The sequence below is a fragment of the Nelumbo nucifera genome, chromosome 1 (genome assembly GCF_055504915.1).
Source record: "Nelumbo nucifera cultivar China Antique chromosome 1, China Antique-T2T, whole genome shotgun sequence".
Classification (NCBI taxonomy): domain Eukaryota; kingdom Viridiplantae; phylum Streptophyta; class Magnoliopsida; order Proteales; family Nelumbonaceae; genus Nelumbo; species Nelumbo nucifera.
In genome coordinates, this window is record NC_142649.1 from 183,269,444 (window position 1) to 183,284,155 (window position 14,712).

At 42.8% G+C, this 14,712-nt stretch overlaps 2 protein-coding genes across 3 annotated transcripts in view; both read left to right on the forward strand.

The window, feature by feature from the left end:
• Nucleotides 1–7,531, forward strand: part of LOC104595988 (uncharacterized) — a 39,437-nt gene extending 31,906 nt beyond the window's left edge. For both annotated transcript variants that reach the window (XM_088895537.1, XM_010256946.3), the window contains one exon: nt 7,058–7,531. In XM_088895537.1, coding sequence (XP_088751663.1) covers nt 7,058–7,381 — 324 coding nt within the window. In that variant the 3' untranslated portion in view covers nt 7,382–7,531. The remainder of the gene's footprint in view (nt 1–7,057) is intronic.
• A 1,429-nt stretch (nt 7,532–8,960) lies between these two features.
• Nucleotides 8,961–14,677, forward strand: LOC148804230 (uncharacterized). The gene is made up of 6 exons (XM_088895538.1): nt 8,961–9,545; nt 9,696–9,922; nt 10,840–10,950; nt 12,356–12,511; nt 13,287–13,528; nt 14,048–14,677. Exons 1-6 carry the CDS (start codon nt 9,229–9,231, stop codon nt 14,369–14,371), a joined length of 1,377 nt encoding a protein of 458 aa, XP_088751664.1. The 5' UTR covers nt 8,961–9,228; the 3' UTR covers nt 14,372–14,677.
• The last annotated feature ends 35 nt before the right edge of the window (nt 14,678–14,712 follow it).

A 14,712-nucleotide genomic window follows, 5' to 3' on the forward strand; every position in this document is an offset into this window, starting at 1 on the left:
ATGATCATATCTCTTCCTTCAAAATGCACAAAGAAACCAGCATAAACCCTAGCCCTAACTGGCCAAAACCCTAGCAAATGGTTTGAAACACACCTATTTAATCCATAACGGATATCATGCACTGAAGTCTCTTATCTTATCGCTGAAGTAACACCCATGCGAGCAGGAGAGCAGTCCACACACAACAGCCGCTTCACACACAACAGCCGCTTCACACACAACAGCCACACACAGTTTGGCCCTCTATTCTTCCTCTACTAGGAGAGGGCGATCTCAGAAATCACAGCAACCGACCACATATGACCTGACTGGAGGCATAGAGACCCCCAAGGGAAGAGGGCGATCACTCCTTTTCAGCCCTTTCCCTTATCTCCAATCGAACATAGAAAAAAAAGAAAACCCTAGATAGGGTGCGTAGAGAATGAACCCTAGGCAAGCAGAAATCTAGGCAGATTTAACCTAGCTCTGATACCATGATATAATTCAGGTCTGCCTTAGAGTTCGGTCTGACTGAGTTCAGTTATGTAGAAGAAGAAAGAGTGATAAAGAAAGAGAGAAAGAGAGAAAGAGAGAGAGAGAAAGAGAGAAGAGAGAATTCTGGTTCGAACTGAAAGAGTCAACTTGACTTCTCCCAGTCGGCCAGTCAGTATTTATACTATTATTAAAACATAACTGAAAAGACCTATGTGCCCTTACTTAAGTTAAGAGCACATGTTTCAACACAACATTACAGATCAGCAACATCAATCAAGGTATAAAGACAGAAATACCCCTACGCTAACATTAGGAAAGCCTTCGAAGAGTTTGAGAGGAAGAATAGAGAAGAAACTCTGAAGAAAAAGGAAAACGGAGGTGGGAGGTGGAATGAAGATGTCGACGGTCAGGAGGAGGTGTTTGAAAGGGAAGATTGGGGCCCCCCCTCCTTAAGGTTTTCTAAAGCTGAATATTGATGGGAGTAGCCAAGGAAACCTAGGGCCCTCTGGGATGGGAGGTGTCTTGAGAAATGAGGCTGGAGAGGTTATCCTTCTCTACTCTGGCCCATTGAGTGCTGGGAATTCTGTTAGGGCAGAATTGCTAGCTGCTATGCAAGGGGTCCTCCTTCCAAAAGAATTGGGTGTGGGGCAGTTGCTGATTGAAAGGGACTCTAAGGTAGTGGTGGTGTTATGGACGCATTCCTTGGGAAAACGTATCATCGCCGCCGGCAGCAACAGGAACCTGACTCACCGCCAGCAGCAGCAGTGATTCAATGATCCTCGTCCTACCCAGTTCGGCAACAACAGATTAGATTAGATCATCTTGCTTGTTCTTATCTTATTGTTCTTATCTTATTCTATTGCTCTTATCTTATCTTATTAGTGGATTATCAAATTAGGATTAACTTATCTTATCCTTAGCAAGATAGAACTGGAAGTCTCCCTATTCAGCAAGGAGATTCCCTAAGATTAGGACTCTTGTAATCTCCTATTTAAGGAGACACCATTATGGAATGAGATATCGAATATTCAGTTAAAGAAGTGAGTTAGGAGAGTTGGTGATCTCTTGAACAAATCACCAAGGTGCCAAGATAGGTTCATCAAGAGCAGGAAGGAACAAGGGAAAACAGGAGGTTTTCCTCGTGGACCGACCCGTGACGAGATCCTATTCTCGGGCCCTCAACAACTTGGTATCAGAGCAAGGCGTCATGGGAGATCTAGAGCAGCTTCCATCCAGGGTCCACGACCTCGAGCACCAACTCGTGGAGACCAGTTCAGAAGTACGTGAGATAAAAAACGAGGTAAGGGGGCTACGACGTCTGATGGAGTTGTTCCTTTCTAACAAGGAAAGGAACACTGAAGGAGGGACAACCACTAGCGGCCGCTGACCAGATCTGCTAGAGTCTTTCGGCGAACCATAGTCCGTTAGCCAAGGAGCCGCAATCATCCCCAAGTACAACTGGTTGGAATTTCCATCGTACAACGGCAACGGAGACCCCTTGGGCTGGCTGTATCGGTGCGAGCAGTTTTTTCGGAATCAATGGACAGATGACCGGGATAAGGTAAGTCTCGCCGCCTTTCACTTAACAGAGGAAGCACAACTTTGGTTCTATCGGTTAGAGCAAGAAGAACCCGGGCTCGGTTGGCCCCAGTTTAAGTCCTATTGCCTCCTTTGGTTGGGACCCCCACTGACCAGCAACCCCCTAGGTGAGCTGATTAACCTTAAACAGACCGGAATGGTGGTAGAATACCAGCGCCAGTTCCAAACCCTCCTCGCGAGGGCATCCTCAGTGCGACCGGACCAGCAGGTGGACATGTTCACAGCAGGGTTAGCAGAACCCCTACGGGTGGATGTCGAAATGCAGGATCCCCCAAATTTGGTTACAGCCATGAACTTAGCCCGCGCGTTCGAACACAAGCTGCAGCTCAGCCGCGGGACCTACAATGTGGGTCGTCCACCGAACTCATGGGCACCTCCAAAATCAGCGACAACGACCCCCTCTTCGGCAGCCAGCTGGGAACTGAGATCTCACACAACCGCCACCTCTAGATCGGTGACAAGTGCAGGTAGCAACATGCCGCTCCACCCATTAAGCGGTTGACTAGGGAAGAAATGGCAGAATGCCGAGCGAGAGGCCAATGTTTCAACTGCGATGACCTCTACTCGGCAGGACATAGGTGCAAGAGGCTTTTTTGCCTCCTAGTTGATGAACAAGAGGAGGAGGAAGAAGAACCCGTCGTATTCGAGCCGGAGATCTCCCTCCATGCGATCACCGGAATTAAAACCTCTAAGACCATGCAGTTACAGGCAAAGTAGCAGGTCAACCGGTGCGCATTCTTGTCGATTCAGGGAGCACACACAACTTCATAAGTGAACATGTCGCCCTTCAGTTAAAACTACCAATGGAACTCCGGCCACAACTACAGGTAGCCCTCGCGAACGGTGAAAGAGTTCACAGTCCGGGAATCTGTAAGAGCGTCCCGATACAGGTCAATTCTGAACTATTTCTTGCTGATTTATTTGTACTCTCCTTGGATGGGTTCGATGTTGTTCTTGGGGTCAAATGGTTAATTACCCTAGGCCTGATTTTATGGAACTTTAGTGCACTCACAATGACATTCCACCTAAATGGGAAGCAATTTTCATGGCACGGTTGCAGGGTTAAAGAGAGGACACCATAGGTCCATGCACTTTAGACAGAACCGGCGGCCATGGAAAGACTCCTCGCCAAGTTTTCAGATATATTCCAGGAACCCAAGGGACTCCCTCCTCCCCGAGCATGCGACCATCGAATTCCTTTGGTGGCGGGTTCAGAACCAGTCGTTGTCCGGCCTTATCGCTACCCTCACCTACAAAAGGACGAGATAGAAAAGCAGTGTACAAAGATGCTGAAACAAGGGATCATACGCAAGAGTCACTCTCCTTTCTCTTCGCCGGTTCTGTTGGTGGCGAAGCAGGATGGAACTTGGAGGTTCTGTGTTGACTACAGAGAACTCAACGGTCGGACGATCAAGGATAAGTTCCCTATTCCCGTTGTGGATGAACTGCTGGACGAGCTACATGGTGCTCAGTACTTCTCTAAGTTAGACCTCAGGTCCGGGTACTTCCAGGTTCGCATGTCTCCTGGTGACGTGAAAAAGATTGCCTTTCGAACCCACCATGGCCACTTCGAATTTTTAGTCATGCCATTCGGTCTCTCCAACGCCCCATCCACATTCCAGTCATTGATGAATGAAGTATTTCAGCCCCATCTACGCAAATTTGTTTTAGTATTCTTTGATGACATCCTCGTCTATAGCAAATCATGGGTAGAGCATGTGCACCATCTGTGGACCGTTTTTGAGCTCCTGCGCCAACACAAACTCTTCCTCAAACGGTCCAAGTGCTCCTTCGGGGAGCGATAGGTTCTTTATCTCAGCCACGTCATCCACGGGCAGGGTGTGACGGTTGATAGTTCCAAAATTCAGGCTATCAAGGAATGGCCCAAGCCTCAATCAGCCATTACGCGGGTTCCTCGGATTAACGGGTTACTACTGCAAATTTGTACAGAATTATGGACTGTTGGCGGCTCCGTTAACCAACCTGTTAAAGAAAAATTCCTTCCGGTGGGACGACGCAGCCGATGCAGCTTTTCTAACATTAAGAAATGCCCTATCTTCCACCCTGGTCCTGCAATTACCAAATTTCGCTCTCGAATTTACAGTCGAGTGTGATGCCTTTGGAATGGGTATCGGGGCCATGTTACAACAGCAAGGGCACCCGATTGCTTTCTTCAGCTGCAGACTGGCTGATCGGCACCTGAAACTTCCGGCCTATGAGCGCGAACTAATCGGCCTAGCCCGAGCCGTCCAGCATTGGAGGCCGTATTTGTGGGGGCGATCGTTCGTCGTCAAAACTGATCATTACAACCTCAAATACCTGTTGGAGCAACGTCTCACCACTTCCCCTCAGTAGCATTGGGTTAGCAAACTGGTCGGGTTTGATTTCTGGGTGGAATACAAGGCGGGATCCTCAAATCGTGCAGCTGATGCCTTGTCTAGGCGAGATGAAGACACGATGGCTCTGTGTGCAATTTCCCAACCCCGGATCTCCCTGTTATACGACATTAAGAAGGCAACGCCACAGTCTCCGGAATGGTCGCTCCTGGTCCAGAAGATCCAGTCCGGCGCTGCCAACTCCAATTGGTCGCTTCACGACGGGTTGGTACTATATAAAGGCCGGGTACATCTTCTGCCTGACTCCCTGTTGATTTCCACCATCATCACCGGCGTCCATAACTCCACCCATGAAGGCGTTCAGAAGACGCTACACCGCGTCCGGGCTGATTTCCATTGGCGGATGAAGACTTCTATTCGGGAGGCCTCCTTCAGCCCCTTTCAATCCCGACACAGATCTGGGCCGACATTTCCATGGACTTCATTGAGGGACTACCCAAGGTAGGTGGCAAATCGGTCCTCTTCGTGGTAGTAGATCGCTTCTCTAAGTATGCCCACTTCATCCCTCTATCACATCCGTACAGTGCCACTTCAGTTGCTCTTGCCTTCTTTACATATGTTTTCCGCTTACTTGGGTTACCAGAATCCATCGTCAGCGATAGGGATCCGGTTTTCACTAGTGCCTTCTGGAAGGAGTTATTCAAACTGCACGACACCACCCTGGCCTTCTCCTCAGCTTATCATCCACAGACCGACGGTCAGACGGAGGTGGTCAACTGCACGATCGAGATGTATCTCCGTTGCTTCGTAGGGGATCAACCACGGCGGTGGGTGGATTGGCTTCCTTGGGCTGAGTACTGTTACAACACGGCCTACCATTCTTCCCTCGACATGACTCCCTTTCGCGTCGTTTATGGCCGGGACCCTCCTTGCTTGCTGTCCTATGAGCCTGGTTCTACTCGTTTGGAAGAAATTGATCACTCCTTACAAGAACGCGACGCCCTCCTAGCCGACGTCCACCTTCGCTTACAGCAGGCCCAGCTCCGCATGAAGCTCAATTATGACAAGCACCACCGGTAACTGTCGTTCGAACTACGACAATTTGTTTGGTTAAAACTTCAGCCCTACCGGCAACGCTCCTTGCGCCATAGGGCTGCCCCGAAACTGGCCCCTAAGTTCTATGGGCCCTTCAAGGTTCTACGGCGGATTGGCAATGTGGCCTACCAGCTGGAATTGCCGGAGAACAACCGGATTCATGATGTTTTCCACATCTCCTTGCTGAAACCATTTACGGGTGATCCTCCAGACCAAGTCCCCTCCCTGCCGCCCTTGAAAGATGGCAAACTTGTTCCCCAGCCTAAGGCTCTCACCCGCTCTCGTTTCAATTGAGGAAATCTTGAAGTCTTGGTGGAATGGGGTAGCTTACCATCGGCCGAAGCCACCTGGATTCCATTGGCAGAGTTCCAAGCCACATATCCGGAGTTCGAGCTTGAGGACAAGCTCTTAGTCCAGGAGGGGAGTAATGTTATGGATGCATTCCTCGGGAAAAAGTATCATCGCCGCCGGCAACAACAGGAACCTGACCCACCGCCAACAGCAGCAATGATTCAATGATCCTCGTCCTACCCAGTTCGGCAACAGCTGATTAGATTATCTTATTCTATTGCTCTTATCTTATCTTATTAGTGGATTATCAGATTAGGATTAACTTATCTTATCCTTAGCAAGATAGAACTGGAAGTCTCCCTATTCAGCAAGGAGACTCCCTAAGATCAGGACTCTTGTAATCTCCTATTTAAGGAGACACCATTATGGAATGAGATATCGAATATTCAGTTAAAGAAGTGAGTTAGGAGAGTTGGTGATCTCTTGAACAAATCACCAAGATGCCAAGATAGGTTCATCAAGAGCAGGAAGGAACAAGGGAAAACAGGAGGTTTTCCCCGTGGACCGACCCGTGACGAGATCCTATTCTCGGGCCCCCAACAGGTGGAGTGGTTAAATAATCCGGAGAACGTCGTGTAGGGTATGGTTGACAAGGAATATAACTGTTACTGTATAGTGGGTGAGGAGATCAGCTAATGCCTTCACTGATAGCTTGGCAAAAGAGGGCACAACTCGGGAAACACTATTTTGGGCTGATCTGTAATTGTGTTTTAGTATATGTACATTTTGCTTTAGATTCTGTGTCTTAAGATTTTATATGCTTCATGTTTGGAGAGGCGGCATCTTGCGCCTTCCCAAGGGACTGATTATGTAATTTCTTTCTGATTTAATGGAAATATGATATTTTATCTATCAAAAAAAAGGGAAGATTAGGGCCCTGGTTTCCCGCTAGGTTTGCTGATACTCGTGTTGCGGTTGTATCAGTTGCAAAGCTGTCCGGTTTTTTGATCCTAGAGGTGTTATCATTCTTTTTTGTTTTTTAAGTCTTGTAGTTGGTGGAGGTTTGAAGTCAGTAGTCATGTTATCTCTTGGGTGATAGCTTATCACCTTCCTTGTGTTCTTTTTATTTTAAAGAAATTTTTATTTTACTTTTCAAAAAAAAGGACTTGGAAAAACCACAAAATTTCCCTTGTTTTCTGAACCTGGAATATGAAATGTTTCATGATAACCTGATACTTTGGATTTTGGAAATTTCACAACAGGTCTTCTTTGCTGTGGTGGGTGCAAATGGGAGTGTATGTGATGTTATCAATACTTCTCCCAGCATTTTATTGTTTGCTCTGCTCCAAGTATCCATCCATCTCATGGTGATCCTTGGACTTGGAAAGCTACTACGATTTGACCAGAAGCTGTTGCTGTTGGCATCAAATGCCAATATTGGAGGCCCTACAACAGCATGTGGGATGGCCACAGCAAAAGGATGGGACACTCTGGTTGTTCCTGGGGTTCTTGCCGGAATATTTGGAATTGCTATTGCAACTTTTCTCGGTATTGGGTTTGGATTGGTGGTTCTTAAGAATATATAAACATCTCAAATGTTGCACAATTTTGATATTGAAAGTTCTTTTTTATTTAATTATTGATAAGAAAGGATTAGTGTTCAAGTAGATTGAAAACTTACGTTGTATATGGATCCATCATTAACAAATGAAAGTACATGCAACACTCATTGTTTCCAACGATTAACCTTTCATTGGATTTGTGTGTATGTATTCTTTTTCAATTAAAAATTAAACGGCTGCATCTCTGAGCAGTACAAGTTCTTTTCCTTTCTCCTTGTTGACATTGAACAGTTACTTTAGTGTACTTTTTTTTCTAAAAAAAATCATAAAGGGAAGAATATTTTAAATTTGTATTTTCTATGAATTTTCGAATTTTCTAATTTCATTTGTATTTTCTGACCTTCCTTTTTTTTGAAGATATAGATTTTTGGTGGGTTGAGTTTAGTTCAGTTGTATATTGATAGAAGGGCCTGTCAATCACTTGACTGGGCTAGACTGTCAAGCAGCCAAGATTGTGGCAAAACCCAGACCAAGTTTGTGCAGGCCACTCGAATTTGATTAAAGCTATGACTACTGGCTAAGTGGCTATTACCAGCAGCAAAGCAATACATAAAGGTGCTTAGATGCTTTTTGGTTTAGGAATTAAGTAGGGATAGAATGAAGCAAAGCATTTCTATTAAAAAAAGTAATTTTAATTTTCGTTTTTTGGTTGCCAAGGATGATGGAGTTGCGTTGGCAGTGCGGGTCTTCTCTTAACCCCGCTTGGACAAGCCATTAGAGTTTTACTTCATTAATTTGGGAATTTTATAACTTTTTTGTTCAACAGTTTGGCCTTTTAACAAGTGTTTTTCCTCTCTCTTGCTGATTGCTTGTATCCTCTCCATTGTAATCTGAGCAATTTATGAATGAAATTTGTCTTTTCTGGCTTCAAAACAAGTGATTAACTTGATGGGTTGTTTTTGATTGTGTTGTGAATACACACTTGTATAACGGGCTATTTGACCAATCGTGAATGAACGCGCCAGTATAAATTTATACACATGGGACTTATCGGATGTTCTATATCCCATTGTGAAATAGGGGAATATCAAACAATCTTGAGTCAACGTAATTTATGGATGAGTTGGAATTGATTTTCAAATTTGGAGCTCTATAAATTCAATTCTATCAATACGACGACCTTCACAGTGTATTGTGGAATGAAAGCAGGAAATCAGTAAAAGGTTCGATGGAAAGTCTGCACAGCTGAGAGCTATCCCTTGGCCTTGATGAAAGTTTTTGGGCCGAATAAGGATGGGTTACTCAGTTCCTGACAGAATGCACCCCACACGTGCCTCACAGCACATCCACTCCTTCCAATGCACGCTGAGATGTGCATGTGGGATGTGGGGTTTATGGTCCGTGGGGAGCCAATCTGAATTCTTGCCCGACCGAGCAATGCCAGCATCACAGGCCTCGTACAGCACGGAAACAAAGCGTGAATTTCTAACGCGTTTCACTTTTATCATATGGACCCTCCAACTCCAAGTTCCTGAGCTCCAACAGAAAAATTCCAATCCAACAGTTTCTTGGAGTTGAAAAGGACATCCTCCTCCAAAACTTTGTCTACTTTCAGAGTGACGACTGACGATTGACTATTTGCCAATGATTGAACAGATCTCTCTCTGTGACTCTGTCTCCAATTTCGATCTTCGACTCAACTCAACTGCACAGACAGCTGATTTGATGTCATCTCGTCGGAGGTTCCCTCTCTCTCTCTCTCTCTCTCTCTCTCTCTCTCCATCTCGGTGCCCGACCCAAGTAGCCCTAGCACGTACCAGTTAGCACCGAGACGGAGAGTAACGCCCAACTAATCAATCCATTCATCGTTAATGGCGTCCTCGTTATCGTTTCTATGCACCACTTATTCTCCATCTTCGTTACTCATCTCGCCAAGATCAATCCTCTACTCCCGCCATATTCTTCCAACGGTCTCAACGACCACAACTACCTCTGCCATTTCTCAGCAACAGCAACCATTTTCCTCAACATACAAAACATTCCTTTCACCTTCCACTTTCCCTAAGGGGAATCCTGATTTGAACCGATCAGTAAAGACCAAAGCTCAATTAAGCTTCCCTCTCATTTCTCCTAAGGACCATTGGGGAACATGGACTGCTCTCTTCGTTTCCAGCGCTTTCGGTATCTGGTAATTATCTTGTTATCTTCAAGTGTTCTGCCTAGAGTTTGGGATTTTGATTCTTCCAATTCGTGATGTATATATATTCTACCTCTCTCTCTCTCTCTCTCTCGTTTAACTTTTGTTTGATTTGGGCCTTGGGGGGCTTTGGAGTCGAAGGTCGGAGAAGACCAAAGTCGGGAGTGCTCTGAGTGGCGCACTGGTAAGCACTCTGGTTGGGCTTGGAGCGAGCAATCTCGGGATTATATCTTGCGAAGCTCCGGCGTATTCGCTCGTGATGGAGTATCTGCTCCCTATGGCTGTTCCATTGTTGTTATTTAGAGCCGACTTGCGTCGTGTCATACTCTCGACCGGCACATTACTCTCAGCATTCTTGCTTGGATCAGGTATTACTTGTCTACACTGCAATTATTTTTTCTTTCTCTTTCTGCTAGATTAAATTGTTCATGAAGCTTTATCTTCGATTGAATTCTACAATGAGGGAAAAGCCTGTCATGCTCTACCATGACCTGCGCTTTTAACAAGATAAAATGATGCAATATATAATTTTGCATGACACATGGAGGAAAAAAAATCAGCGCTTAAAACTGCCATGCTCTATCATGTTTTATAGAAATATTATCACATTAATCATGTTATGAATATCATATAATTCATATTTGTCTTTCTGTTTATTATTCGAATAGCCTGGTATTTATAGAATAATTGGGTCTGAGATGCTAACAAGCAGGAGGTAAGGCATACTTCCAGTCTATATTATTAACTATCCTTTGTTTTCTGGTTAAGTGGTGGTTGCCATGGCTTGTGAGTTGTGATATACATTGTAATTGAAAAATTCAATGTTTTCTCTTCATGCTTTATTACATAAAATGACACAAGCATAAAAGTAAACTGACAAATTACAGCCTCCAATACAATTACAATGGCCTTGTAGATTAATATGAGGTATAATATAGAATATTAACTTATCGTCTTTTACAGGAATGGACTTGGCAATTTATATTTTAAGCAATGCTAATATCACAGGAGTGAGCACCATGGAGGTCCTTAAATCACGAAAAGAGAAAACATAAATAAGGGTCATATGTGCATATTATTGTGAGGTGTTGCATTTTTTCCCTCTGTGATTTAAGGCCTACATACACTCGTTCCCTTGACATAAGCATTGTTCCTTGGTTTTTCTAAAAGACATCTTGTTTTTTTTTTTTAAATCTTCTCCCCTTTATTCAAGAACCTGTTCTTTTCATACATACAATGGATTAGGGTTTTACTTTAAGTTAATGTATCCTTTCTGTTATGACAGTTGCAACAACAATTGGAACAATAGTGGCATATCTAATGGTGCCAATGCGATCACTTGGTCATGATAATTGGAAGATAGCTGCTGCTCTCATGGGGAGGCATATTGGTGGAGGTAATTTCTAGGAGATGATGTTATATCTTTTTGGGCATACACATTACATTGTGACAAACACACCCAACTCAACTAAGCCTTGTCCTAACTATATGGGGTTGGCAACTTGACATACATCATATTGACAGACTGTTTCATGATGCTGAAGATCTCTATCTACCAACTTCATGAGGAAATGGATCAAATTAATTTTCTGTGTCTTTTATTGCTAATTTTTTTTTTTTTTTTTTGTGTGTCAAAACTGTTTGATCTTATATTGCTACCACAGACAGGCTGGTTCTGTTGAGGCAGAGCTTATGGCCTTTCTGTTCAGCCCTAGGTTTGCTATTTCTTGGAGGCCCTCCTTTCTCTTGATAGAGGGTATTTGAAAACTGTTATCAGATGGGTCCCAGGAAGGGCCATTGGAGTTTGTCCTACACTTAATGCAATCATTGATTTTTGTTGTCTGTTTTGACTTTTGAGAGATGGTTCTTAAGGAGCTGAATGTCACATTAGATTTGCACAAAAAAAGTCATATTGGATGAATGAGTAAGATCGAGAATAAGTCAGGGAAGTTAAAATTGTAGTATCATTCTTGTATATACAAAAAAGGGAGAGTTTTGGGGGGGAGGGGTCGACAAACCATCTGCCTCCCTGGGAAAGTACTCCCATTATTCCATAGAGCAGAAAACTACTCCTATACATTACCCCTTCACAAATTTCATTAGTATATAAAAACTATTGTGGTCCAATAATTTTATTTATTTTATTTTTCTCTTAGTGTGTGTGGTTGGGGAGGGTGGGAGAGGAGGGGAGTTAAGGTCAGTTGACCTTGACCCTCACTGTACAGACTTAAAATGAATAGAATGGAGTGGCCAACAGTGATTAAGCCTGAATCTCAACCGAACATGTTGAATATGGATCAGATGTACTTAAAAATTTTCATACTGAAATAAGAGCTTTAAAGTGTAAGAAATTATAGGAGTTTTCTAGATATAACTGCACTTATTAAATAAATCAGGTGAAATAATGAAAGAATGCTATGGAAATATTAAATATATTCTATACTCCTAGGTCTTGGGTTTGGTCAATCCCAAGACTGTGGCTCATGCTGCTATCTATGTATAAATGGTATAGTTGCTTAAAGTTGTCCATGAGATCATCAGAAAGTTGTTTACAGAATTTTATTGTTGGAAAACCTTATATTCTAGACCCAAAATACATCTCCAGAATTGCTTCTTTAATAACTCATATTTGAATTATTAGAGAAGCAATTTCCTTTTGAAGACTTGTCAAGAGAAAAGAAGAACTCATATTTGAAGTTTTCATTTATGTGGTATGAATAGTCCAATGCCGGTTGTGTTTTCTTTCCTTTTTTCCTCTGTCAAGCTCTATATCATTGCTGATGAAGTTTGATTTTCTGCAGCTGTCAATTATGTTGCTATTTCTGAGGCTCTAGCTGTTTCTCCATCAGTTTTGGCTGCTGGACTTGCTGCAGACAATGTCATTTGTGCTATATATTTTACATCACTTTTTGCATTAGCATCTCAAATACCTCCTGAGTCCACAACACCAACCAATGGTTTGTACTTGTATTACTATCAACTGTAAAACCATCCTAATTTAGATACTAGTCTGGAGATCCTTTAGCTTATTATATAATGTAAACTATTAATAAGATGATGGACTAATATGCAGACTACATAGTGCAACATCTGCAGTAGTATAGACTAAACTCCTTGTCCCCCAGTTTGTGCCTGCACTCTGTGGATGCTTATCCAGATCTCCATACTGTGTGATTCAAGAGTCAGATAAAGGATATCCAAATATGACCAAATGTTTTGTGCCCTTTCAACTTGAAGGGTATCTTCAGACTGGTGGAAATGAAATTGAGGGACCAATTTAAAAGTTCCCCAATTCAACAGTATGGATCTATTTATAGCAGAGTGGATCAGTGGACTATGAAAACTAGAGGTTTCTAAAGTTGTCCATTCCACCAATAATTCCCCCTTTTCAGGGGTTGGGGGCTGCATGTGAATTTAGTTCCATTTCCATCCCTATAATCCAATCAGGGCCTAAGCTTTTCTGCCCCTTGCTTGAGTTTGATGGAAGTGGAACAAAGAATGGAGCTTTTTGTATTTCATTTTTTCTACTCTTATCATGCAAAGTTGCAAACTAAAAGGCTTTTACTTTGAGATATCTGCATCTCAACTATCTAGTTTAAAAATCATAGGATGATTCATATTACTTGCTTAACAATGTATCATGGCACTTAGTATAAAAGAATAAACTAACTTAATGTTTGACGGTATTATTATAAAGAAATTACTCTTTGATGAAAATTTTGCTCTTGACAGATGATGTAATAGATACAGAGTCCCAGATTGGGAACAAGCTACCTGTGCTACAGACCGCAACTGCTCTTGCTGTATCTTTTGCTATCTGCAAGACCGGCACTTATCTCTCAAAGCTGTTGGGAATTCAAGGAGGCAACCTTCCATGCATAACAGCAATAGTTGTTATATTGGCAACTATTTTTCCAGCACAATTTGGCTACCTTGCACCTGCTGGTGAGGCTGTTGCTCTAATTCTGATGCAGGTAAGCAACAGCAACAACAATAACAATAATGAGATAAAGATAAATAGTTACCTGGTTTTCAATGTCAATTTGTATCATAATAATTGATTTGCTTATTGACAAAAGAAGCTTATTTTACAATAGAACACCCTAGAACACCACCTACTGTTGAAAAGTTCTTGAATCAGAAAATAATGATAAGTTGTATCATATTAAGAGTCGATTTATGTGTTAAAAAATGTGATTACCCAGTGTTGGTCCCAGTTATCTAGAGTCTTGGGAGGGTAAACCGTAAACTGGATACAGGCCTAACCTATGGCATTTTTTTTTTAAACTTCTTTGCACAAAGTGGCCACTCTCAGACTCAAACCCATGTTTTTCAGATCCTTAAAGTTGCTCTTGTGTTACTTCTTACCGGTGCTGTTGAACATGAAGTGAACCAAGCCATGATATGAAGAATCACTAATTTCTAACCTGCCTATTTGGTATTCATATTGCTGCTGATCTGATATGAATTCCTGTATTTGCTGGTCAAAACAGGTATTTTTTGCTGTGGTGGGTGCAAATGGGAGCATATGGAATGTTATTAACACAGCCCCCAGTATTTTCATGTTTTCTCTGGTCCAGATAGCTGTCCATCTGGCTGTAATCCTTGGAGTGGGAAAACTAATGCAATTTGACCAGAAACTTTTATTGTTGGCATCAAATGCCAATGTCGGAGGCCCTGCAACAGCATGTGGGATGGCCAGCACCAAAGGATGGGGCTCTTTGGTTGTTCCTGGGATCCTTGCAGGCATACTTGGCATTGCAATTGCAACTTTTCTTGGCATTGGTTTTGGAGCTATGGTTCTTAAAAACATCTAAGCACTTCTTTTATTGTATATACAACAATTTCACTGCTATTCTAGCATTCTACATTAGCTCATTAAGAGTTGGAGGTGCTAAATTGTCTGTGTGCTTGCACTTGGTAGTGGTGGTATTGATCACAGCTTGGTCGTCTACATTAATCTAGGAACTTAGTTGCTTATGTGTGGGTCTGCAGGAACATGGAGATGGGGATGAATACAAAATGTACGAGGTTTACATACTAGCATGCTTATATACAGTACCATTGATCTGGGAGGAAAACCCCTATTTTATTGTGCATTTTAATGGTTCCCTATTATTTGCCATAATGTTTAATTCTGTTTATTTACCTGTAATGA

Excerpts from the sequence above, each read along its gene's own strand:
- LOC148804230 (XM_088895538.1), top strand. The coding sequence starts at position 9,229 with ATGGCGTCCTCGTTATCGTTTCTATGCACCACTTATTCTCCATCTTCG. Across the intron at positions 9,546-9,695 it reads TCCAGCGCTTTCGGTATCTG|GTCGGAGAAGACCAAAGTCG; the intron begins GTAATTATCTTG and ends TTGGAGTCGAAG. Across the intron at positions 12,512-13,286 it reads GTCCACAACACCAACCAATG|ATGATGTAATAGATACAGAG; the intron begins GTTTGTACTTGT and ends TGCTCTTGACAG.